The sequence below is a fragment of the Rutidosis leptorrhynchoides genome, chromosome 3 (assembly GCF_046630445.1).
Source record: "Rutidosis leptorrhynchoides isolate AG116_Rl617_1_P2 chromosome 3, CSIRO_AGI_Rlap_v1, whole genome shotgun sequence".
Lineage (NCBI taxonomy): Eukaryota > Viridiplantae > Streptophyta > Magnoliopsida > Asterales > Asteraceae > Rutidosis > Rutidosis leptorrhynchoides.
In genome coordinates this window covers 689,210,825-689,236,838 of record NC_092335.1, presented here as the reverse complement: position 1 = coordinate 689,236,838, position 26,014 = coordinate 689,210,825, and the positions used below count along the sequence as shown (strand labels likewise).

General features: G+C 34.9%; 2 protein-coding genes across 3 annotated transcripts; both read left to right on the top strand.

Moving 5' to 3' along the window:
- Positions 1-457: 457 nt before the first annotated feature.
- Positions 458-9,654, top strand: LOC139903021 (serine/threonine-protein kinase STY13-like). The gene is made up of 7 exons (XM_071885777.1): positions 458-662; positions 829-1,450; positions 7,410-7,542; positions 7,622-7,817; positions 7,927-8,051; positions 8,676-8,825; positions 9,045-9,654. The coding sequence occupies exons 2-7, from the start codon at positions 1,182-1,184 to the stop codon at positions 9,342-9,344; spliced, it is 1,173 nt and encodes a 390-aa protein (XP_071741878.1). The 5' UTR covers positions 458-662; positions 829-1,181; the 3' UTR covers positions 9,345-9,654.
- Positions 9,655-12,707: 3,053 nt separating this feature from the next.
- LOC139899500 (MACPF domain-containing protein CAD1-like) lies at positions 12,708-17,026 on the top strand. 2 transcript variants are annotated; one of them, XM_071882336.1, is made up of 7 exons: positions 12,708-13,495; positions 13,622-13,860; positions 13,960-14,155; positions 14,619-14,702; positions 14,822-15,005; positions 15,118-15,281; positions 16,257-17,026. In XM_071882336.1, the coding sequence occupies exons 1-7, from the start codon at positions 13,238-13,240 to the stop codon at positions 16,857-16,859; spliced, it is 1,728 nt and encodes a 575-aa protein (XP_071738437.1). In that variant the 5' UTR covers positions 12,708-13,237; the 3' UTR covers positions 16,860-17,026. The 2 variants fall into 2 exon arrangements, with proteins under 2 accessions (XP_071738437.1, XP_071738438.1); XM_071882337.1 differs by lacking the exon at positions 13,960-14,155 and having other exon boundaries at positions 14,619-14,706.
- The last annotated feature ends 8,988 nt before the right edge of the window (positions 17,027-26,014 follow it).

Here is a 26,014-nt window from a genome sequence, read left to right as displayed (position 1 = left end):
ATGTCGTCTTGCAACCAAATTAACTCGTTTTCGCCTATATTGGCAAGAAGTTGTCTAGCGTGAGCGATTGTTTTCTATATAAAATTTACCAAGACTAATTTATGCGAAAAAAACCCTAGGAAAAACTTTGTTAATAATATTCACAACGATACATTATCCATTCATTATTGAGCTCCGCCATCCACAAAATCAAATGACATTATTTGTAGCCAAGTTAAAACAAGCAGTTAGACTAACTTTTATTTTAAATTACGAGTTGAGTCGTTCAGCCGTACTATTTAAAATTTTCGTCGAACAATCAATGTGAACAACTCAATTAGAACTCAATTAGAGATGACAATGAATTGAATATAGATGAGATTATCTTATATCCACATCAATTTAATTTTATTTTATCTGTATTCATATAATTTCATTTTATCATTTTTTTTTTATAGTTTCTATTTTGTCTCACACATTTCACACCCAGTGGGTGTTAAACATACAAATTCTTTGCCTCTTTTTTCATCTCTCTGCCATCATATTGAAGAAACAAGAATACCTTCATCGGGACGCCGTCTATATTTTTTTTTCTGTTCAGTTTATAGAGAAACAAATACCTAATAGAGAAAGATGAAATTTTGAGCAAAACCCACCGGCCAAGATTAAATTTATTGATCAGGGTATATCACCATCTTCGTTGTTGTTGCTTGTATGTGTTTCTGTTTCTACAAATATTGTAGTTGTAGTCTTTATTACACACACATGGTTATATTTTTTTGATGCTTTTGTAAGTTCCTCCTTTTACTCCCTAACAATCTTCATTTTGTTTATATATATTTTTTTCAGGTTTTCAAAGTTAAATTACTATCTGGGCGTTTCATATTTGGGTTGTTTCTTGAGTATTTAATCTGGGTATTGGTTAATTTGATTGTTTTGTTGATTATAGTAATAAAGTTTTGATCTTTCTAATCATCACACTGTTTTATTGCTTGTATGTGTGATGTTTGTCCAAAAAAGATTGAATTTTTATGTTTTCTTGATACTGTTTTAGATGTTGTAATGTTATTAATTTGGTGGGTATGATTGTCAAATTTGTTGCGAAAAACTGGGTCTTTTTAAGGGTGTAAAACAAGTGGGATTGTGAGGGTAGGAGGATGAGGATGAGGATGAGGAACAGGGGGATAGTCTGAAATTGCAGTATGAGTGACAGTAGCAGTAAGAAGAAAAATAACAAAACAGAAGAAGGTGCATTTGAGAGTAATAGTAATAGTAATAATAATAGCAACAATAGCAATGGTAAATCTGGAACAGTTAAATCAGGATCGGGTTGCTCGAAATCAGTTTGTTCAAATGGGTTGATCACAAATTCCGACTGCACAATCGATGAAAGGGTGCTGATTGATCCAAAATTGTTATTTATTGGAACCAAAATTGGAGAAGGGGCTCATGGGAAGGTTTATGAAGGAAGGTGAGCAATAGTTCCTTTACAGCTTGTGAGATTAGTATTTTAATTATAGGTTATTAACTTTGTTATCTATTTGGAAATGTGTAAACTGCACTAGATTCTGTAAGAATGATTAATTTTGGTCTAAAAGTGCAATATTTGATTATTGCTTTCAATATCTCATTTCTTTGTGTCCAAAACTTACTCATTTGCATAAAGTGTAAAAATTTGCTGTTTTACACTTGTAAGATCAATGGTTTATCGTAAGCAGTAAATTCTGATGAATTTAAGGATTTTTGAAGATTTCCAGCCTACAATCTAGAAGCCCACCTTCTAGATATTCAAAGTAGGCAACCTTGACAACTCATATGGAGGTAGCAAAGTTGATGACGATGACGGCCGCCAACCTTCTCCGTTCACACCATTCCACCGCCATAGAATTTTTACTATAAATAGAGGTGCAAACCTCAGTTGTAAATCATCCTAAATCACTCAGAGAAGTGTAATCACAACCTAGAGAGTGTGTGAGTTTGAGAGTTTTTTTGTAAGAGTTTTGTAATACTCTGTAAATCTATTCTTGTGAGTAATAGAGTTGTTTTTCTCTCAAATTTATATCTCCCAGCGTCCAGTCGATCCCCTCTTCCTAACAAGTGGTATCAGAGCTTGGTTAGAGACGTTGGTTGGGTTTTTGGGTTTTCGGAAGTTTTCTCAAAATTCAATTTTGAGTGTACCATTGGATTCGTCTCGTCGAACCGAGTCCAACGCAAAAAACGGCGACTTAAACGGAGTTATAACGAGCCCAGAAAACGCGGCCAAAGTTTGGTCAACTCGCCAGAATCTCGCCGGAGAAGACGACCGGTGCCGGATTTTTTGCCAGAGAAGACGATCACTGTAGCAATTCACTGTAGCAGCTGGCGGCACTGTAGCAAGTCACTGTAGCGGTACAGTAGCGGTACTGTAGCAATTCTGAAATTTTACAATTTGGTCCCTGAAATTTTCAGAATTTCATTCTTAGTCCCTGAAGTTTATAAAAATTATAATTTTGCCCCGTAAGTGGAATTTAAGCCGCGAAGTGTCTATTCCACCATTTTCAACCGTTCCGGACGTAACGGTGATCTCTGTTTTCTACAATTCAACCCCGTTTGTGTTGAAAAATTATTTGTAAGGTGATAATGTCCACAGAAGAGTCAACATCATCTTTCGGAGCTATGATTATGCTCACAGCCACAAACTACACGCTGTGGAAACCTCGAATGGAAGATCTCCTCAGCTGTAAGGATTTGTTCGATCCTATTGAATTGAAGGGTATAAACCCTGATTCTGCCAAAGAGAAAGAGTGGAAGAAATCAAACCGAAAAACTATTGGTCAGATCCGTCAATGGATTGATCATAGTGTCTTCCACCATGTTGCACAAGAGACAGACGCATATGTCCTCTGGAAAAAGTTGGAGGACGTGTATCAGGCCAAGACTGCTCGGAATAAAGCCCTGAGGCGTTTAGTCAACATGAAGCTCAAAAGTGGAACTTCAGTTGCCGAGCATACCAGTGAGTTCCAGAGCTTGGTCAACCAGTTATCTTCTGTAGAGATGCCGCTTGGCGATGAAGTTCAGGCGCTACTGCTACTTAGTTCCCTTCCCGATAGTTGGGAAACGCTGGTAGTAACACTCAGCAACTCAGCCCCGAATGGCAAACTTACCATGTCAATGGTCAAGGATGCCCTATTCAGTGAAGAGGCAAGGAGAAAGGACATGGGCACAGATCAGACCCATGCCTTTGTCACAGAGAATCGGGGAAGACAGCGAATGAGTAGTAAAAATAAATGTAGAGGCAGAAGCAAGAGCAGGGGCAGGTCAGCTGATGGCAGAAAACCAACATATAAATGCCATCATTGTGGATTAGAGGGACATATGAAGAAGAACTGCTATAGATTGAAAGAGGAACAAGGTCAAAGTAGTTCACAGCCGAAGAATAAGGGTGGAGAAACAGTAGTTGCTATCACAGGTGATGTAGCTTATTGTTCAACCCATGATGAGACATGCCTTCACGTCTCACGAGAAGACACAGAATGAGTGGTAGATACTGCAGCTTCCTACCACGTGACTCCATACAAGGAATACTTCACAACATACAAAGCTGGAGACTTTGGAGCTGTGAAGATGGGAAATTCCAGTTCCGCTGAGATTGTCGGAATTGGTGATGTCAAGATAAACACAAGTTCCGGGAGCACAATCACTTTGAAGGATGTCCGCCATGTGCCAGATCTTCGGCTGAATTTACTTTCCGGAGTAGCTCTCGATAAACAGGGCTATGATAGTCATTTCAGTAAAGGCACATGGAAATTGTCAAGAGGCGCTATGATAGTCGCTCGAGGACACATTTGTGGCACACTGTACAAGACTCATGTGAAAATCTGCACAGACAGTATTAATGTTGCAGAAAAGGAGGCTTCACAAAATTTATGGCACCAGAGATTCGGTCACATGAGTGAGAAAGGGTTGTCTACCCTAATAAAGAAGGAGCTTATCAATGTAGACAAGGATGCTGCACTAGATTCTTGCAATCATTGTCTGTTTGGTAAGCAGCATAGAGTCTCGTTTAATTCCTCTTCAACGAGAAGATCAGAGTTACTCAGTCTGGTACACTCTGATGTTTGCGGTCCCTTAGAGGTTGAATCAATTGGCGGCAACCGATACTTTCTAACGTTTATCGATGATGCTTCTCGAAAGGTGTGGGTATATTTCTTGCGGACGAAGGACCAGGTGTTCGATTACTTCAAACAGTTCCATGTCATGGTAGAACGTGAGACAGGAAAGAAGTTAAAGTGTCTTCGATCCGACAACGGCGGTGAATACTCTTCCAGGCAGTTCGATGCCTATTGCAGATCATATGGCATCCGACATGAGAAGACGGTCCCACGTACCCCTCAACATAATGGTATAGCAGAAAGAATGAACCGAACAATCATGGAACGTGTTCGGAGCATGCTCAGTATGGCTAAGCTGCCAAAGCCATTCTGGGGAGAAGCAGTCAGAGCCGCTTGTTATTTGATCAACCGATCTCCATCAGTACCACTGAATTTTGAAGTTCCGGAGAAACTTTGGTCTGGAAAGGATCCATCATACTCTCACTTAAGAGTATTTGGATGTTTGGCGTACGCACATGTATCCAAGGAGCTCAGGCAGAAGCTGGATGCAAGGACCACTCCATGCATATTCATAGGCTATGGAGATGAAGAATTTGGATACAGATTATGGGATCCAAAGGAGAAAAAGGTGATCAGAAGTAGGGACGTAGTGTTCCATGAAAGCCAGACAATAGAAGATATTGAAAAGCCCACAATATCTCAGAAGACAAATGTTGCTGCTCAGGTGCCAGAGGCAACAACGGAATCATTCATGAGAAATGAATTTTCAGTGCAAGAAGAAATGCTAGAAGTAGAAGATAATGAGGAAAATGACGGTGCTGAGCAGGGGGAGCCACAACCCCATCTGCCAGACGTTCCAGCACCATCACAAGGTCAAGATGATGGTGGATCTCCTCAGAATGTTCCAGAAGTTCGTAGATCTGAACGAGGTCGGATTCCATCGAGTAGATATCCAGAATCCGAGTACCTTCTACTTACTGAAGATGGAGAACCGGAGAGTTTTCATGAAGCAGTAACTCATAAGGATAAAGAAAAATGGTTGCTCGCAATGCAGGATGAGATGGATTCTCTGCAGAAAAATCAAACTTATGAGATTGTAGAACTTCCACGCGGGAAGAAGGCACTGAAAAATAAATGGGTGTTCAAGCTGAAAAAGGATGGTAGTGGAAAAGTGGTGAAATATAAAGCACGACTTGTAGTCAAAGGATTCCAATAGAAGAAAGGGATTGATTTTGACGAGATATTTTCACCAGTAGTCAAGATGACTTCAATTAGAGTCATACTTGGATTGGTCGCAAGTATGAACTTGGAGCTTGAACAGATGGATGTAAAGACAGCTTTTCTTCATGGAGATTTACATGAAGAAATTTACATGGAGCAGCCAGAAGGTTTTGAGGTTTCAGGAGATAACCTCGTATGCAGGCTGAAGAAAAGTTTGTACGGTTTGAAGCAGGCACCTAGGCAGTGGTACAAGAAGTTTGACTCGTGCATGGTGAGTCACGGGTACAAGAAAACTGCAGCAGATGAGTGTGTCTACATTCAGAAGTTTTCTGAAGGAGATTTCGTTGCTCTTCTACTTTATGTAGACGATATTTTGATCGTAGGAAAAGACGTAACGAAGATCAACCAGCTGAAGAAGGAACTCTCTAAGTCTTTTGACATGAAAGACTTAGGACAGGCTCAACAGATTTTGGGAATGCAGATAACCCGAGATAGGAAGAATAAAAGGTTATGGCTATCTCAGGAGAAGTATATTGAACGAGTGCTTTCACGTTTCAATATGAACAATGCCAAACCTGTTAGCATTCCATTAGCTAACCATTTCAAGTTAAGCAAGAGTTCTTGTCCCTCATCCAAGGAAGAGATCGGGGAGATGTCGTCAGTACCATATTCCTCAGCAGTTGGAAGTTTGATGTATGCGATGGTGTGTACAAGGCCCGATATTGCTCATGCAGTGGGAACGGTGAGTCGTTTTCTCTCGAACCCCGGGAAAGAGCATTGGGAGGCGGTAAAATGGATTCTCAGATATCTTAAAGGTACAAAGAATCTATGTCTTTGTTACGGGGGAGCTGATCCAATCTTGAAAGGCAATACAGATGCGGATATGGCCGGAGATCCTGATAGTAGGAAATCTACTTCAGGATTCATTTACACTTTTGCAGGGGGAGCTGTTTCATGGCAGTCAAGACTACAGAGGTGTGTTGCATTATCCACAACTGAAGCAGAGTATATTGCTGCCGCAGAAGCTGGAAAAGAAATGTTGTGGTTAAAGCGTTATCTTCAAGAATTTGGAATCAAGCAAAAGGAGTACAAGGTATATTGTGACAGTCAAAGTGCTATAGATTTGAGCAAGAACTCCATGTACCATTCTCGTACAAAACATATTGATATTCGCTATCATTGGATACGCGAGGTAATTGATCGACAACTGTTGAGACTAGTGAAGATCCATACAAAGGAGAATCCTGCGGATATGTTAACAAAGGTGGTGACTCGAGAGAAGTTGGAGTTATGCAGAGACATAACTGGAATGTTTGTGGATTCGGCTGGAGGGGGAGAATTGAAGATTTCCAGCCTACAATCTAGAAGCCCACCTTCTAGATATTCAAAGTAGGCAACCTTGACAACTCATATGGAGGTAGCAAAGTTGATGACGATGACGGCCGCCAACCTTCTCCGTTCACACCATTCCACCGCCATAGAATTTTTACTATAAATAGAGGTGCAAACCTCAGTTGTAAATCATCCTAAATCACTCAGAGAAGTGTAATCACAACCTAGAGAGTGTGTGTGAGTTTGAGAGTTTTTTTGTAAGAGTTTTGTAATACTCTGTAAATCTATTCTTGTGAGTAATAGAGTTGTTTTTCTCTCAAATTTATATCTCCCAACGTCCAGGCGATCCCCTCTTCCTAACAGATTTCCAGTCTTATAGTTATAGGGTGAATATTTAATGCATATTATTTTAAAGTTAACCAAAAAATTCAGAAAAGAGTTACTTAGAACCAATACTGGTGTATGTTAGCATGTATTTATGGTCTTGATGTCCAAAAAATAAGTATGTATTTATTGTCATTTTAATTTAATTTTGAACATTATTACTTGGCTTTTCATTTGTTGCATTCTTGCAAATTTTCAAATTAACATTGTAGATTACCCTAATGAATTTGAATATTGTAGACGTAAAAATGTTATCTTTCTTGGTTCTTTGTCTTAAACTGCTCATTCTTGCTGAATGTGATGGTTCTGAAAATTATACTAATTGAATTCTTAAAAAATAAGCGTTAGTATAAGATTTGTTGTTTATTTGAAATTTGTGTAAAACGTAATGTACTTTCATAGGTATAAAGATCGAATAGTGGCTATAAAGGTTCTTACCCGAGGGAGTAACACAGAAGAACGAACTGCACTTGAAGGTCGTTTTGCACGGGAAGTTAATATGATGTCACGAGTCAAACATGACAACTTAGTGAAGGTGGATATGTTCATTTCAAGATTTTAAATTGGTAATGTGTGCTTTAAATAAATATTCTAAACTCTTTAATTTTATGTAGTTTATTGGAGCTTGTAAATATCCTTTAATGGTGATTGTCTCTGAATTGTTACCGGGGATGTCACTCAGAAAGTACTTGGGCAGTATTCGTCCAAATCAATTAGACCTTCGTTTAGCTTTGAACTTTGCCCTCGATATTGCTCAAGCCATGGAATGTTTGCATGCTAATGGGATTATACACAGAGATCTAAAGCCTGGTATGTATTTCTTATATATTATTTTTTGAAAATGGACCTATTGATATTATATTTTGTGGCCTGTTTTGCATCTTTTAAGTTTGGATAATGATTTGAAATGTTGATTCAGATAATTTACTCCTCACTGAAAATCAGAAGTCAGTGAAGCTTGCAGATTTTGGTCTTGCGAGGGAAGAAACCGTTACTGAAATGATGACAGCAGAGACCGGGACTTATCGTTGGATGGCACCTGAGGTATGTGATTCGAGTGATCAAATATCGATTATTCGGTTATGCCTAAACTCAATTGTTGAATATTTGTATGCTTTTCTTAGCTCATATCCTTTTGTAACGGGTCAAAATGGACCATTTGAAAAACAAAACCATAAGTATGAACCAATTCTATGACTCAATTTTCATGCTGGGTTGAAGGGCTATTTATCATTCTGGTTTCAATTTGATAATAAATAATAACCAATCATATGACTGAATTTACAAGTCCATATTTTTTGCTAAATGCTAAAATTTAAATAATTGTAAGTACGAAAGTGTATAAAATCACATTGTAATGGCAAATAGTAAATGCTTACAACTTCTTCCAAATGGAAGTTAAATTGAATTTGCAATTACTTATTATGTAGCCTAGTGGTTGGTGTCCTGATATCATCATAAGAGGTCTCAGGTTCAAACCTCACTAGAAGCATATCTTGTGGTGGCTAGGGAAATGGTCGGAAAAGTTCATGGGATAACATGGTTAGACCACTTATATTAGTGTAAAGTTACTTGTCCTCCCCGGGTAATCTGAATAGGGTAAAACTTCGTCTGTTTATATATTCTATTTTCAATGCGGGGAAAAAAGTAAAACTTTAAAATCTGCAGTTGTATAGCACCGTGACACTGCGTCAAGGGGAGAAGAAGCATTACAATAACAAGGTTGACGTTTACAGTTTTGGTATCGTGTTGGTCACAAATCGAATGCCTTTTGATGGCATGTCTAATTTGCAGGCTGCTTATGCTGCTGCTTTCAAGGTGCCACAATCCTTTTCTTTTATCTAATACTCCATCCGTATATTTTATATGCTTATATGTTATGGACATTTTGGTGCTGATTAGTATTCAGTTACGTGTATCGTATGTACATGTCTTTAGGTGGCTAACATAAAATGTGTTATTTTAATCCTATGGTGTGCAATGTATTACCGTTTTTTTTCTTTTTTCTTTCTAACTTTCTATACTCACTTGAAACAGCAAGAAAGGCCAAATCTTACAGATGATATATCACCTGAACTCGCCTTCATCATACAATCATGTTGGGTTGAGGATCCGAATCTAAGACCAAGTTTTGACCAAATCATACGCATGATCAACACATTTATCTTCACCCTCCCACCACCTTCCCCACCACCAGAAGAATGCAATGCCGCCGAAGATGTGACATCATCAGCTAGTAATGGTGGGTCAATGAACGAGTTTTCTGCACGCTCAAGACGGAAGTTTTCTTTTATCCGTCAGATTTTTGCTGCCAAAAAGTCCAAGAACTCACAATGAGCTAAGAGTAAGATCTTGAGTCTTCTTTTATCAATCTTGTATGCTAAAAAAAGGTGTGATCTTTGAAACCACCCTGTAAATCAGGGTAAAAAAATCATAGATCATGCTGTAGGCAACTCGGTATGGTGGAAGTGGTCTTGGTAGACATTGGTTGTAAATTAGGCACATAAAAATTGTAGATTCTTCGCTCATGTTAATATGTACTCCGTATGCTATAACGTAGTTTAGTGATGGCGTTATTTGAAACTTGTACTTGCATATAGGGTCATGAGTAGCTTCTACCGGCATGTCCATGAGTTACAATGTTAATTTCACCATTAATTTTGATAAATTTATCATAAGCATACCATAATCATGAATGAATTATGAATGTGTATCCTACACGCATATAATGCATTTTTATGATGCATATCAAAATTCATTGTAGATATATCAACTCCCGACTCCCGTATAGACATCTTACAGTTATATTGAAAGACATTAAGGTAAAATTAAAACTTGATATGACCAACATGCAAAAATATTAACACCACTTGATTTCATCAATCGTTATGAGATCTGTATATAGTAAGATGACACATTGCATCAAATTTATATCGTATAGTTCAAGGTGATTTAAGCCCGATGGCACATTGCACATGTGGCATAAGTTTATAGACTTGATTAAGACTTATGAATTATGATATGAATAAAGTCTTCTTTTGTATCTTTTCATTTTTCCAGAAATCTTCACATGAAACTACGTGACTTTTTGTCGCAAAGCAGTTTGGTTGTTGCAATGTGGACAAATAAATAAAGATTGGGCATTAAAGTTTAGTGTTTGACAAATGTCCATGGCTATCCTTCTCAAAAGTATATTATATTATTTGTTTTCCTTCTTTTACGTGAATCATAGGGTAGTTGCCTTTTCAACATTAATTCTTTTTAGATATTTTGTTTTTGTCAAATGTGATTGTTGAGGAGTAAGGACCTATACTTGACTTTCGTGCACATTCCAAATTAATTGACACAGTGTACTTCATTGAAACAATGTACTCAATGCTAAACATTTTAAATAAATTGAATGTTTGGTGTTGAATTTTTCTTTTAGAAGAATCACATGACTACACGAGTAATAAAAAGTCAATTAAAAGATCCGTTGACCATTAGAAAAGTAAAATTTCTCATTCGACTCTACAAGGTTTGGACCAAGTTATCAATACATTAAATTCCTCTAATGAGATTACTTATATGTTTAATTCCTCTAGCGTGATTAAAAAGTTGCGGTTGTGGTGTTGAGTCTGAAAGATTGAATGCGGTTTTGGGTGACTCCGTGTTTAGATTTAGCTTATGGTTTTCGGTGGTAGTCGTCAGCTTTATGCTATTTAGGCCGATTTAGGATTTTCGTTTTGTTTAATTAGCGGTATGATGGTATCAGTTGGTGGGCCACGTTTCACTACGACAAAAAGCAAATCAAATATTAAAAAATAATAAAAATATAAAATTATTAAAATACTCATGTGCATAAATATACGAAGGTTACTGACACATAAACATAATAGTCATTAAACATAGTGGACAATTAGTATAGTAGGTAATATGCTCTAACATGAAACCTTATTAGAGCATTCCCAATGGTTAGTTAATTGAATGTCAATTCATTGTTAATCCATTGCCAATCCATTAGCACCATTAGGAATGCTTAGCTAATCCATTGCCTATCCATTTATGTCTTCCATTTAGTGAATCTTAAGCATTTTGCATCACATATGAAATTGTTGTAAACACTTGTACAATTTGCTTTTAGATTTGTACCATAATTTAATTAATTTATTTTTTAGTGGTTGAAAAGGATGTGATGGTTGGGAGTGATATGTGATGAGTTAGTGATAGGAAGGATATGAGAAAGAAACGGTAATGTGGCACTGATGTGACAGTGTGTTAATATGAAGAAGGGTGTCATGAATGAGAATGCTCTTATTGAGAAGGTATTTTTCTTTTATCTATTTTAGTATATTGTTCTTTTTTTTCTCGTTTTGCATTGTTATCAATTATTTGGGCATGAATAGGTATATTAACCTCAATCATAACACGATATTATGTCAGTCACAAAAAAAAAAAAAAAAAAATTAATTAATTGTTAGTCAAGCTTGGACATGGACATGGACATTATGACACTTTTTGAGTGTATGTCGTACTTTACTAGTTACGAACTGGTACTAACATGCATCAAAGTACACTTTTATAATAGATATTGGTGTAAATAATATTTTGGTATACCTCTCCTCGCAAAGCTAGTCGATTAAGTTTAGGGCGACTATTAGTTTTGCGAAAAACCTGGACTCATTACAAGTGAACCTATGTGATCATTAAGGGTTTAATTTTTTTAAGATTTTTGAATCTAAACACATAAACTCTACTTTAAAAGGGTAAACATAATCACTACATCACCACTTTGTAGTTGAAATTGATGAAACTATGGATGCGTGATAAAACTAAATGACTAAACGTTGAATAATTTATAATTTATAATCTGAATGATTCAAAGGTTTTGAATGAAGTTGTTTTTAAATAACAAAATAGCTATTTGATAATCATCTTGAACGAATAATGTAATGATTTAAAATTATATTATTAATTTTTGACATGAATAAATACTACAATATACGGAGTAGTTGTTATCGTTACCAACAAAAACGAAAACATGTGTTTTTCATTTACATTTTTGTATTTGTTATTTATATTAAATTATTATTTACATATTAACTAATAGACAAAATTTGTCTTTTCTGTTATAAATAGTACTATTCGCGCACATTTTTTTTTATTTTCACCGATTGAATAGTACTATTTGCGCTACAGTAAATTTTTTTTGTCCCAACGATAAAAGAAGCAACTTTCGTAAAAGAACCAACCCTTCAATGTTAGAAAAAGATGTCGAAATTTTTTTTAAAAAAAAAATTAACTAACTTTTTTTTTCCTTCCTCAACGAAAAAGGAAGCAACTTTCATAAAAGGAACAACCCTTCAATGCTACCAAAAGATGTCGAATCTTTTTTACAAAATAGATCAACTAACTTTAAAAAAAAAATCGAACGCTAAAAGAAACAACTTTCACAGAAGGAACAACCCTTCAATGTTAGATGTCGGAAAAAATTCTTTTTTACAAAATAGATCAAGATTTTTTTTTAACTCACATTTAAAACGGAGCTCCCGGCGCGAAGCGAGGGCTACACAACTAGTTATTATTATTATTATTATTATTATTATTATTATTATTATTATTATTATTATTATTATTATTAAAAGAAAATAAAAAAAATTAATTTATAATGAATATTTGGCAAAATACTAAAATTCTCAATAGTCAATGGCCGTGTTTTGGACTCAATACTGTTGGAAGCCTATGTAGCCAAGATTACTTTGCAATTTCAGAGAAAAATCCAGAGAAATTGACTGTGGTACAAGACCTTTTCAGTTCAATCAATCAAGATGATTTAGATATATGGCTATTATTCTTTTTAATTACATCAAGATAAGTTCTTTTCATATTTGAATCTCGAGATGATTGGTTGGTAAATCTTGAATCTCTTTTCGCTATTACAGTTTGTATGAATTCACTATTGTGTTTCTCGTTCAAGAACCCTTATCTTTGTTGCTGATTTAGTGTAAGAATCCTATTTTAAGAAAAAAGGTTTAATTTTTAGGTTATTTAGGGTATTGGGTATTTCAAAGATCATATAGTTCTTGATGGGGTGTTGATTTTTCCCCAATTTGATGTTGAATTATTTCAATCAGCCCTAATTTAAAAAGGGTTATGAGTTAATCTGACAATCAGTTTGTAAGTGGTTTAAAAAAATTGGAAATTTGGGGGTTTTGATTGAGAATTGGATTTTGTTATTTGAATTTGATGAGATGGAGGAAAATGCAGCAGCTTTACATACTGCTAAGAATTCGGTGCAGGCGTTGGGTAAGGGTTTTGATATAAATTTCGATACGAGGTTGTTATATTGTAAAGGAGTGGCAGGTTCAAAAGTTGTTGAGATTGATGAAGAACACAAAAGGGATCTTTGGGTATATGATAATTTGGTTGTGCCAAATGTATCAAGGGATATAGAAAATTCTCAAGAACCGGCTAATCGTAATAGTTCTGGAGTTTGCAATTATCATGAGGTATACTTGCAATCACAATTAACTTTCAGCTGTTCATGTAACAAAATGAATTTACATTGTTGACAAAGATTATTCATGAATCGCGTATACATATTAACTTTTTCTTAATGAACTTTATAATTACAGATGGTTGAGTATTTTAATAAGAGAGCTAACTTATCGGGAAACGTTCCTCTCGGTAGTTTTAATGCTGCGTATAGCTTTACGGGATCAAAACATATAGACGCTGCCGCCACCAAAACCCTTTGTATGGATGGTCATTTCATCCCACTTGCTAAATTTGAGCTCACAATATCCTCTTTAGTGTTGCAAGAAAATGTTAAACGAGCCGTCCCTACATCGTGGGACCCCCCAGCCTTAGCGAGGTATACAAATTGTTTTTGTATTAAGTATTAAACTAGTTGAGTTGCTTTGATCTAATATTATTACTGATGTTTTGTTTTATGTTATTTTTTTCGTGATAGTTTTATTGAGACTTTCGGGACTCACGTTATAACATCGGTTACAATTGGTGGTAAAGATGTTATATACGTTAAACAACACTTATCGTCCCCATTGTCGACTGTCGAGATAAAAAATTATGTTCAAGATATAGGAAACCAAAGGTTCACCAATACTGAAAACCTTACTGATTCGGGTCTTTTGAGATACAAGGAAAAGGCTAGTTTTCTTGAACTGTTCCTTAACTATTCAGGCAGCATATAGTTTTTCTAGTTAATGCATAAGTATTCCGGTTGTTGATTCTTACTAGAGGTGGCTATATGGCTGGGTTGAGTAATGATCAAATCGAGTACTTTTTGAACTTTTAATACAGTTTGAAACAGACCAGGTTGGGCTGAATTGACCCGTCATTATTTTTTCTAACTAGTTTTTCACTCAACGTGTAAGTTGTATTATCAAATAAAACAATTTAGGAAGTTGTATGCATTAAAAATATGCTTTGGACGACTTTTAACACGTTTGGCGATTTTGACCCGTTTGAAATAAACAACGATCCAACTCTGGCACCTTTAATTTTAGATTTTTTTAAAATTTATTTGTAATTTGTGATAGAGCAGTTACATATCCTTGAAGTTATCACTTAATGTTATGTTAATTCGACCCGTTTCTTGTTTTGTTACAGGGTGGTGATCCATCTTTGTTCAGTAGCCAAGGGATATACCCTCAACCCACAAGTGGATCCTCGCTTGGTGGAAAAGCAAAGGAAGTATGTACGACTGTATGCTTTATACATTTCTTTCAAACAGTAACATATATTTTAATTTAATTCCATGGTTAAAATAAAGTTTTTATTTTTGTATTTTATTTATTTACATTGTTATGCAGGATGTAACTGTTATATTCAGAAGAAGGGGTGGAGATGATTTGGAGCAAAGCCATACTCAATGGGAAAAAACCGTAAAATACTCCCCAGACGTAATCTGCATGCAATTTGTTCCTATTATCTCTCTTTTAGATGGATTACCTGGAAAGGAACATTTGACTCGGGCTATAAGCGTTTATCTTGAATGTAAGCCTTCTTGAATTTGTATAACTTTAGTTTTATTTATTAAAATATATTTTTTACTAGGAGTTGTATTCTTATAATTTGTTTCTTTTTGTTGTATCTGTTTGGTGCACAGACAAGCCTCAGATTGAAGAGCTGAGATATTTTCTCGAGTTCCAGGTGCCAAGAGTATGGGCCCCTTTACAAGATCGTCTTCCGGGCCATCGAAGAAAGGAACCAGTTTGTCCATCTTTACAATTTAGCATGATGGGCCAAAAGCTTTACGTTTCTCAAGATCAGGTACCTGCCTTTCATTAAAAAATTTGTGTTTCTCTACCTGCACAATCATTTACAAAGCTAAAAAAACTGGACAAAGATGTAATGTTGGGTCGGGTCGGCCCGGCCCGGCCCGTTAACCTGTACATGAAAATTTACTGGTTTTATATTCATGTAACCACAACATTTATTACTGTTTTTTCTTTTGTTTATAGTAATTAACTAGTCCGGACCGGCCCGCGCGTATTCATATTTAACGTAGCGTTGTGTATTTACAGAGGGGAACCCGGCCCATGTGTTAAGCGCCGTTTTCGTTGTGTTAAGCGTTTTTTAAAACATATCCGTTTCGAACGTAGTTAGTTTTGTTTTGTTCAATAAATTTTTTGGAGTGTAACGGTGCTGTCGAAAAAATTTAACTCCCGCTGAACAGAAAGATACGGGGCTGCCGTGTTTAGCGTTTTTTAAAAAGTGTCCATTTCGAACGTGGTTAGTTTCGTTTTGTTCATAAAATTATTTCGAGTCTGACGCTGCCGTCGGAAAAATTTAACTCGTGGCGAGCGGGAAGATACGGGTTGTCGTTGTGTTTAGCGTTTTTTTGAGAAGTGTCCGTTTCGCGTATAGTTAGTCCTTTTGGGTTCATAAGATTTTTTCGAGTTGAACGGTGGTCTCTGAAAAATTTAACTCTCACCGAGCGAGAAGATAGGGCCCGTTATAAATTCGGGTGGAATTAGTTTCTTTTATTTTGTAATAAGATGATATATTTACACTTTTTACCCCTGAAAAAGTGTAAACTTGAGGGGTCGTTGTGTAAATATAATCGAATTTGAGGGACCGTTTGTAATGTGAACGCAAATTCAAAACGACAATCCGATATAACTGAAACGACGACGTTCGCCACCACTTTTACTATACAAGTGTTAATGTTAATGTTAATGTTAATGTTAATGTTAATGTTAATACTGTAATAATTGTGCATTGGTTACTTGTATGCATGTATAGATATCAGTGGGACGAAAACCAGTGACGGGCATTCGATTATGCTTAGAAGGTTCAAAAAATAACCGATTAAGCATTCATCTACAACACTTGCAGTCCCTCCCTAAGGTCCTCCGTCCATATTGGGACGCACATGTAGCCATCGGTGCACCCAAGTGGTTAGGACCCGAGGAACAAGATAGCCGATGGTTCGAGCCAGTGAAGTGGAAAAACTTCTCTCATGTCAGCAGTGCACCAATCGAGAGCCCTGAGGCCTTTACTGTTGACTCGTGCGGGGTCCATATAGTCACTGGTGGCCAGCTCGGCGTATGGGATTTTGGATCAAGAAATGTACTTTACATGAAACTTTTATATTCCCGGTTGCCTGGTTGTACCGTTCGAAGATCTTTGTGGGACCACTCTCCAAATGAAAAGTCAACACGATCAACTGGTGATTCCAGCTCAGGTTCGGGAAGTAGTAATAAGTTGGCAAAATTTGTCGATACGACAGAGATGAGTAAGGGGCCCGCAGATCCACCGGGTCACTGGGTGGTTACCGGAGGTAAGCTTGGGGTTGAGAAAGGGAAGATTGTATTGAGACTCAAGTATTCTCTCCTAAACTATTGAGTGTGGTTATGTTGGTAAAAAAAAGTGGTGTAATCTGGTACCGGGCCGGGTCAGCCCAAGTTGGGCCGGGCTAGGTCATGGGTGTATCATTTTGGAATTTTTTTTTTTTTTTAATTTGGTTAGGAATGTTTTAAATTTTGTAGAAATTTCAAATATTTTGTTGTCAAGGTACGTGTTATGGATGTATCGTTGATCTATGTATCATATTACTCCGTAATTTTGTTTCGACACCTTGTACATGTAACAAGTTAAACGGGTAACATTTAAATCTAGGATACAATATAATCAACATCGTAATCACTTAAGGTGTTCTCCTAAATTACATAAAGTTCAAGAAGACAACTGGGATAATCTCGGAACAATATTTCTTAGAATTATTTGAACACATTTTAAAGGTACCAAGCTTAAAATGTTAAAATTCGAGGTTGAATTTCTTTTTCTTCCGTCACTTCATGTGATCCTTAAAGTGAGGCTCTGACCATTGACATATGAATTGTATATATACTCTGTTGCATTATTGCTTCTTGTACATATTATATTACTTGTAATCGTAATTGCAACTGTAACCACTCTTTCCTACAAGAGTTTACAATTTTACTCTCCAATTTTACGTTGAAATAGACATATATTGTTGATACTGCGTAAACTCCAATATTAAATAGATAATGATCATCACTTATCGGCTCTATTTTTGAGTCAACATCAAGCGTCGATTTATTGACGTCTTGACTGCCGTTTAGAGCCTAAATTGAATTCCATGCAGGATTTAAAACCTATGGAAATTTGATTCTATCATTTTCATGGAGTCTCAATTTTATTTTACTATTTTATTTTTTTAAAAAAAGTTCCCACTTATTGGCCGGAGATTTACTCGGAAGCAATCTCTTTATCCGTCGAATAGAGAGAGAGAGATATAACTTTGTCTACTTTTGAGTGTTTAAATCTAGGTGGAGAAATGACTTGTTTTATTTTCGGATAAGGGAAGAATTGTCTACATCTTACATCCCGCATACACCACTCATGTAAGGTGGAGTGCAATATTAAGTGGAAATTTTTGCTTGTATACTTTAACATTTAATTAATTAATTAATATAATGGGTCCTAATTTTTATGAAGAAGTATGTCATTGTTGGTAGTGTTTAGTCAAATGTTAGTCATGGGAAGGAAGTGCTGATGTGGCGTTGATGTGGCAGCTAGTCCTGAAGTGGAAGTATGTCATTGTTTTGAACACTCTTACACTCCTTCACCCTGGAATATGCTTAAGAAAGAAATGGAGGAGGGCGATGAGGTGAGGGCGGAAGCAGGGCTAGCCAGGACTAATTGCTGCCATTGGCGTCTTTGAGGGCTAAAAGAAGGATGGGTGAGAAGAAACAACGGTTAGTAGCGCTCTTACAACTATGAAATTATTAATATATTATTAAAATTAGATTGTCAAATTTTCTTTTTGTATCATATTTTGAGATAGTTCAAAGCCTCAAACTACACTAGGAACTTTTAGGTCCTATTAATAGGAGAAAAATTAAATTGTCACATATTCTTTGTATCATATTTTGAGATAGCTCAAAGCCTCAAACTACAATAGAAACTTTTGTGTCCTAGTTATAGGTTAGAAACCTAATAATCAATACAAAATAAGAATTTAACGGTTAATAACAATGGTTGTAAAACAAGTCACAAGTGTATACGTATAAGTACATTGAACAATTGGGTTTCAATTAATTGTAAAGTGTATAATATACATTGAAATATACAATTAAGATCACTAAAAAAGGTAAAGCTAATTCTCTGATGACTCGTCGTCGACTGGTCTCATAAAAAAGTGTGCAATCCGTAATTAAAGGACCCAGTGACGGATTCAGAAATATTTTTCGACGTGACCAGAATTTGTTAAAAATTTTAAATTACAAAAGTCTTACTAAATAATATCAACATGTCAAAAAAAACTGATAAATAACATACCAGATTAAAACAATTACTGTAATTAAGATAAAAAAAAAACATCTTACATGGTTTAAAAGTTAATAAAAAAAGTAGTATAACTTATGCAGGTCTCGAACTTGCGATCCTTGATTAAATACACTACACTCCTACCTATTGAGCTCACTAGTGACATCAAAAGATAATTCTTACACTTCTTTTATGCTCGTAATAACTCACCGCCCTTTTTATTAGAAGTACATTAAGAGAATTTCGTTAAAAATTCATCATTCCTCGCCGCGGATGACTCGATTGCGTCAGTGTGTATCCGTACCTGAAAAGAACGTATGGTAAAGATTGAACTCATGTTCTCCGCATTATGATGCATATCAATAAATAGTTCAGTATGGACTATGGTTTACACAATATGTCTACTCTAAATATGAACTATGGATTACACAATATGCCTACTCTAAATATGGACTTAGATTACACAATATGCCTACTCTAAATATACTACAAGGATTAACAATTTGTCTACTCTATATATATACTACAACAAGGATTAAGGTTAATGAAATAAGGTATTGCATAGTAGTAAGACCAATATAAATACTTGGAATTTTTTTTTGTATATTAGTTTTCGACTCGCTTTATAAGCATATTAATCTCAGGGCGATTACTCGCTTGAAAGCACGGGTGATCCATTGCTACAAGGGGGTTTATGTTGTTTAACGAATTAAAACTTGAGACCTCCCGAAGCTTTAATCATATTTGAGAGGCCATATCTTAACCATTTAACTACCACCCATGTGGTTAAAAGGTTACAATATTGGGTGATACTTTAACTTAGAATATTGGTCGATGCTTTTACCTGATCTCTGCATTCTTCTTAGTCCGGTCAAATATCCGCTATAGAAATAGATGAATCTGAAGATATGTGTAGTCCTTATCGTTCTAGACTATCTCATTTAGTCTGAAACAGTGGCGAATCAACCCTCATGGAAGAGAGGGCAGGTGACCCCAATGACCAATCAACAATTGCTATATTTTATTAGTGGAATTAATTAATTATTTGTTGATTTAGAATCCTAAAAAGTAATTTATAATTTAATAGGTCAAATTATGTAGTTTGTAAAGAAATTATTTTAAGTGGCTAATTATTATGATTATATGAAAAAATTACTTTCAAACTCATCAAAAACTCCCCCTTTACACTAATTGGTAGAATGTTAGTGCTTAATGTGTGTAGTATTGTTTTGTGATACTACGTATTTATTAGCTATTATAAAAAGTTAGTTTTATATGTTTGATATTGTTTATTGTCGTTATGTGGCCAATAAGCATTTTTTAATGCAAAACGGCCATTGCCGAGCTTTTAAACACCCGTAACGTCTGTCATTCTTTTAGTGTTGTTTTAAACGTCTTTAGCAACTCATTATTATCTTTTAGAGATGTTATGAACCGTTTTGACAATCAATCTTTTTCATTTAGAATTTTTGCATCCGGTAATCAAAATTTTTGGATCCGTCGTACCTCACAACGCGTAGCGATATTTTAACTAGTCAGACTAATATTTAACGTATTAGATTTACTCGTATAAATTAGATTTAGCTGTTTCTTTGTTGCGGGCATAGCCTATTGGTTCACCCATGTCCTTTGTGTCATGAGTCATGAGATATGAAGAGGTCATGAGTTCGATCTTTAGGGATGCCATGATTTTTTTTATACCAATTGAACACAAATAATGGTGTTATATATTGATCCTTTAGGGAGGTTTTACCGGATTCGTTCACGAAACTCTACCCGGAACACTGCCCGAATGGATGTGTTCCCGGGTACCATCGATCGAGTTCGGGTTTCCGCCCGATTGTGTGTGTTATGTCAAATGATGAGGGTCGTTGAAATAAATGACCTACTGATGTCATAAAATCGCCGTTCAAAAAAAAAAGATTTGGCTGTTTTTTCTTCTACCAGAACATTCAATATGGAAAGAAAGAACTATATTGTTGGGTAACAAATTTTTGTTTTCTATTATTGTTATATACTCTACACAAGTAGGTAAGACTTCCCTCCCTAATTTATGTCGATACAAAAATTTTCATGAACACATTTAATAAAAGTTGGAAATAGGAAGTACCTGAAAAATCAATAAGATGACATATTTCACACGATTGTTGATTAAACATTGTCATGAAGTTATAATTTGATCTAATTTTAATTCGCACTTTCTATTTCTATAACTACTTCTATTGCGTGAATAGCGGGGAGAAAAGAAAGGGCGGTAGATGATAGTGAGAAAAGGCACCGCGTCTGGATGGGTGGAATGGATGAGCGAAAAGTGTCATGCCATGGAGAAAAAGAGGAAGAGAAAGAGGAGCGAACGGACACTAGAACATCGTTAGATGAGGTTCAGTTGCACGCTCTGAAGATGTTTTCAGGAATAAGAGAAGACGGTGCTCTTTCATCAGCTCTTTGGCTATTTGCTTGCGATAAAGAAAGAGTAGATTGATCCGAGCCAAGTAGTTCGGCTAAGCCGCAAAGAAACCCATAACAAAATGTTAGACCGATTGACACAACCGAATTGGTTGAAGAAAAGGAAAGCCCAGCGACCGAAGGATCGAACAAAAGAAGGTGGTGACGACGGCTCGAATGGATGGGATGAGATTCTGACCTCCACACCTGGACGGAGATTCTACTAGTTGGATTTTCGCGCGTTGCGGCGGGAAAATGTTTACTAAATTTGATTGTATAAAAACGAAGAAAAAAAAATAGAAGCATATAAAACAAAATTAAGTGACTATAAAACTCAAAGTTTATGAAAAAAATTTACTATTCATAATTCTATGTTTTGGTGCATTGTGAAAGTTTACAAAAAAAAGAAAAAAACAAATACTAATCATAATTCTATGTTTTATTATATTGTGAAATATCTAAATCTACTTTCTATTTCATTATTTTTCATAAGAACTCACCTGAGGTAACCTTTTATCAAAAAAAGAAAAAAACGAAAAAAAAAGATATAGGCATTTTAAATAGGGAATTTCCAACTTATGTATTAGAGAATAGGAGAAGAAATATTAATAAAAATAAAAACTTATATAAATTATTAATTTGTAAATAATATATTTTTATATAAAAATTAATTAGTTTATTAAATAAATTTTAAATTATAATTAAATAATTAGATGGTTAGTAGTCTAAATGTTAATAATCCAAATATTAGTAGTCTTAGATGTTCAGTCTAACATTATTAGTAGTCTAAGTAGTCCAATATTAGTAGTAGTTAAGTTTATCGTTATTATTAGTTTAAAGTGTTGGTAGTTTCATATTTCCTCAAGTGTGTATGATACTATTTTTTATGTTGTATATGATGATAATAATATTTACTTTACTAATAAATGTTAGAAGATATCGTTAAATGAATTTCTTACTTTGATTAGTGACTTGTGGTTGTTTAGATAAACTTTGAGTACGCTATCGTGCTAATAACGTGTTAATTTAGTAGTTTATAATTATGTTTAGTGGCCTATTAATAAGAGGACATAAGGAGTAGAGTATATTGAAGAAATTGGTATACCTCCCTTACATTCATCGGTGCATATTTTCGACTTGGGTGAACACACAAGTGGCAGTTTTGATGAGGTTAATGTTTATAGACCGGTAGAATTTGGTTGGGCGGCAAGAGATATCGTGATTGTCTTGAATCGACATGTGAGTCTTCTACACGGAATAGTAACATTGTAAATGGTCATTTGAAGAAACCACAAGATGAAACTTTGGCTAAGGCTACATTTAGAAAAAAGTTAAAGGAGAAGATTTCTCGAGTTCATTTAGTTACACGATAAAGTTGATGATATGGATTTTGACGATGCGGTTCATAAAATATTATTGAAGGTTAAGACGGGGAAATTGGCGGAAGTTCTTCACTCGAGAGGCTAGATCCGGGGTGCAAACCGGTTAAGAAAGGTTTTTTCGAAGATCTTGAAGATTGGGGTATTATCGATTCGTGCGAGGCTATTTTAGTTAGTCATCCTTCTTCTAAGGTGTTGACTTATAAGATTGTCAACCGAAATGGGAAGAGAATTGAACGGGAGACCGTAGATGGAAAGATGAAGAAATCGGTGTCATGGAGCATTTTGTTATATGAAATGTCCCGTTCTTATTGATTAAAAACGTTCCATATTAATTGATTTCGTTGCGAGGTTTTGACCTCTATATGAGACGTTTTTCAAAGACTGCATTCATTTTTAAAACAAACCATAACCTTTATTTCATAAATAAAGGTTTAAAAGCTTTACGTAGATTATCAAATAATGATAATCTAAAATATCCTGTTTACACACGACCATTACATAATGGTTTACAATACAAATATGTTACATCGAAATCAGTTTCTTGAATGCAGTTTTTACACAATATCATACAAACATGGACTCCAAATCTTGTCCTTATTTTAGTATGCAACAGCGGAAGCTCTTAGTATTCACCTGAGAATAAACATGCTTTAAACGTCAACAAAAATGTTGGTGAGTTATAGGTTTAACCTATATATATCAAATCGTAACAATAGACCACAAGATTTCATATTTCAATACACATCCCATACATAGAGATAAAAATCATTCATATGGTGAACACCTGGTAACCGACATTAACAAGATGCATATATATAAGAATATCCCCATCATTCCGGGACACCCTTCGGATATGATATAAATTTCGAAGTACTAAAGCATCCGGTACTTTGGATGGGGTTTGTTAGGCCCAATAGATCTATCTTTAGGATTCGTGTCAATTAGGGTGTCTGTTCCCTAATTCTTAGATTACCAGACTTAATAAAAAGAGGCATATTCGATTTCAATAATTCAACCATAGAATGTAGTTTCACGTACTTGTGTCTATTTTGTAAATCATTTATAAAACCTGCATGTATTCTCATCCCAAAAATATTAGATTTTAAAAGTGGGACTATAACTCACTTTCACAGATTTTTACTTCGTCGGAAAGTAAGACTTGGCCACTGGTTGATTCACGAACCTATAACAATATATACATATATATCAAAGTATGTTTAAAATATATTTACAACACTTTTAATATATTTTGATGTTTTAAGTTTATTAAGTCAGTTGTCCTCGTTAGTAACCTACAACTAGTTGTCCACAGTTAGATGTACAGAAATAAATCGATAAATATTATCTTGAATCAATCCACGACCCAGTGTATACGTATCTCAGTATTGATCACAACTCAAACTATATATATTTTGGAATCAACCTCAACCCTGTATAGCTAACTCCAACATTCACATATAGAGTGTCTATGGTTGTTCCGAAATATATATAGATGTGTCGACATGATAGGTCGAAACATTGTATACGTGTCTATGGTATCTCAAGATTACATAATATACAATACAAGTTGATTAAGTTATGGTTGGAATAGATTTGTTACCAATTTTCACGTAGCTAAAATGAGAAAAATTATCCAATCTTGTTTTACCCATAACTTCTTCATTTTAAATCCGTTTTGAGTGAATCAAATTGCAATGGTTTCATATTGAACTCTATTTTATGAATCTAAACACAAAAGTATAGGTTTATAGTCGGAAAAATAAGTTACAAGTCGTTTTTGTAAAGGTAGTCATTTCAGTCGAAAGAACGACGTCTAGATGACCATTTTAGAAAACATACTTCCACTTTGAGTTTAACCATAATTTTTGGATATAGTTTCATGTTCATAATAAAAATCATTTTCTTAGAATAACAACTTTTAAATCAAAGTTTATCATAGTTTTTAATTAACTAACCCAAAACAGCCCGCGGTGTTACTACGACGGCGTAAATCCGGTTTTACGGTGTTTTTCGTGTTTCCAGGTTTTAAATCATTAAGTTAGCATATCATATAGATATAGAACATGTGTGAAGTTAATTTTAAAAGTCAAGTTAGAAGGATTAACTTTTGTTTGCGAACAAGTTTAGAATTAACTAAACTATGTTCTAGTGATTACGAGTTTAAACCTTCGAATAAGATAGTTTTATATATATGAATCGAATGATGTTATGAACATCATTACTACCTCAAGTTTAGTAGGTAAACCTACTGGAAGTGACAAGAAATGATCTAGCTTCAAATGATCTTGGATGGCTTGAAAGTTCTTGAAGTAGGATCATGACACAAAAACAAGTTCAAGTAAGATTTTTACTCGAATTAAGATAGTTTATAGTTATAGAAATTGAATCAAAGTTTGAATATGAATATTACCTTGAATAAGAAAGATAACCTACTGTATATAACAAAGGTTTCTTGATCTTAGATGATTACTTGGAATGGATTAGAAAGCTTGGAAGTAAATTAGTAAACTTGAAGGGATTTTTGAAGTGTTCTTGAAGTGTTCTTCCTATGATGATTATAGCTTGATTCTTGAAGTGATTTTTGATGAAGATGATGATTAACTACTGGAAAAATACGTTCATAATAGTGTGTGTGTGTTGAGAGAGAATTAGAAAGAGAATTGGAAGTGAAATGGAGTGAATGATGAGTGGTAATTGGTGAGTGGTGAGTGGGGTTAAAAGGAGTTCTAGTTAGTTGACTAGCTCATGGTAGAAGTTAAAATTGATTAGTCATACATGACATAATCAAGAGTGGAATCCCATGCTAGTTCCTATTCGTATATACTCATAGTAAGTACGTTTTGAAGCTGTGTATAATACGGGTAAGAATACGACTAGAATTCTTGATGAAAGAAAAGAATGGAAAAGTAACTGTAACCAGTTTCGTTAAGTATGAGTGTTTTGATATATGTCTTGAAGTCTTCCAAAAGTATTTTAATACATCTAAATACACTACATGTATATACATTTTAACTGAGTCGTTAAGTCATCGTTAGTCGTTACATGTAAGTGTTGTTTTGAAACCTTTAAGTTAACGATCTCAATTAATGTTGTTAACCCATTGTTTATTATATCTAATGAGATGTTAAATTATTATATTATCATGATATTATGATATATTAATATATCTTAATATGATATATATACATTTAAATGTCGTTACAACGATAATCGTTACATATATGTCTCGTTTCGAAATCCTTAAGTTAGTAGTCTTGTTTATATGTATATAACTCATTGTTAATATACTTATGGAGATACTTACTTATCATAATCTCATGTTAACCATATGTATATCCATATATATATTGTCATGTCGTTTTTACAAGTTTTAACGTTCGT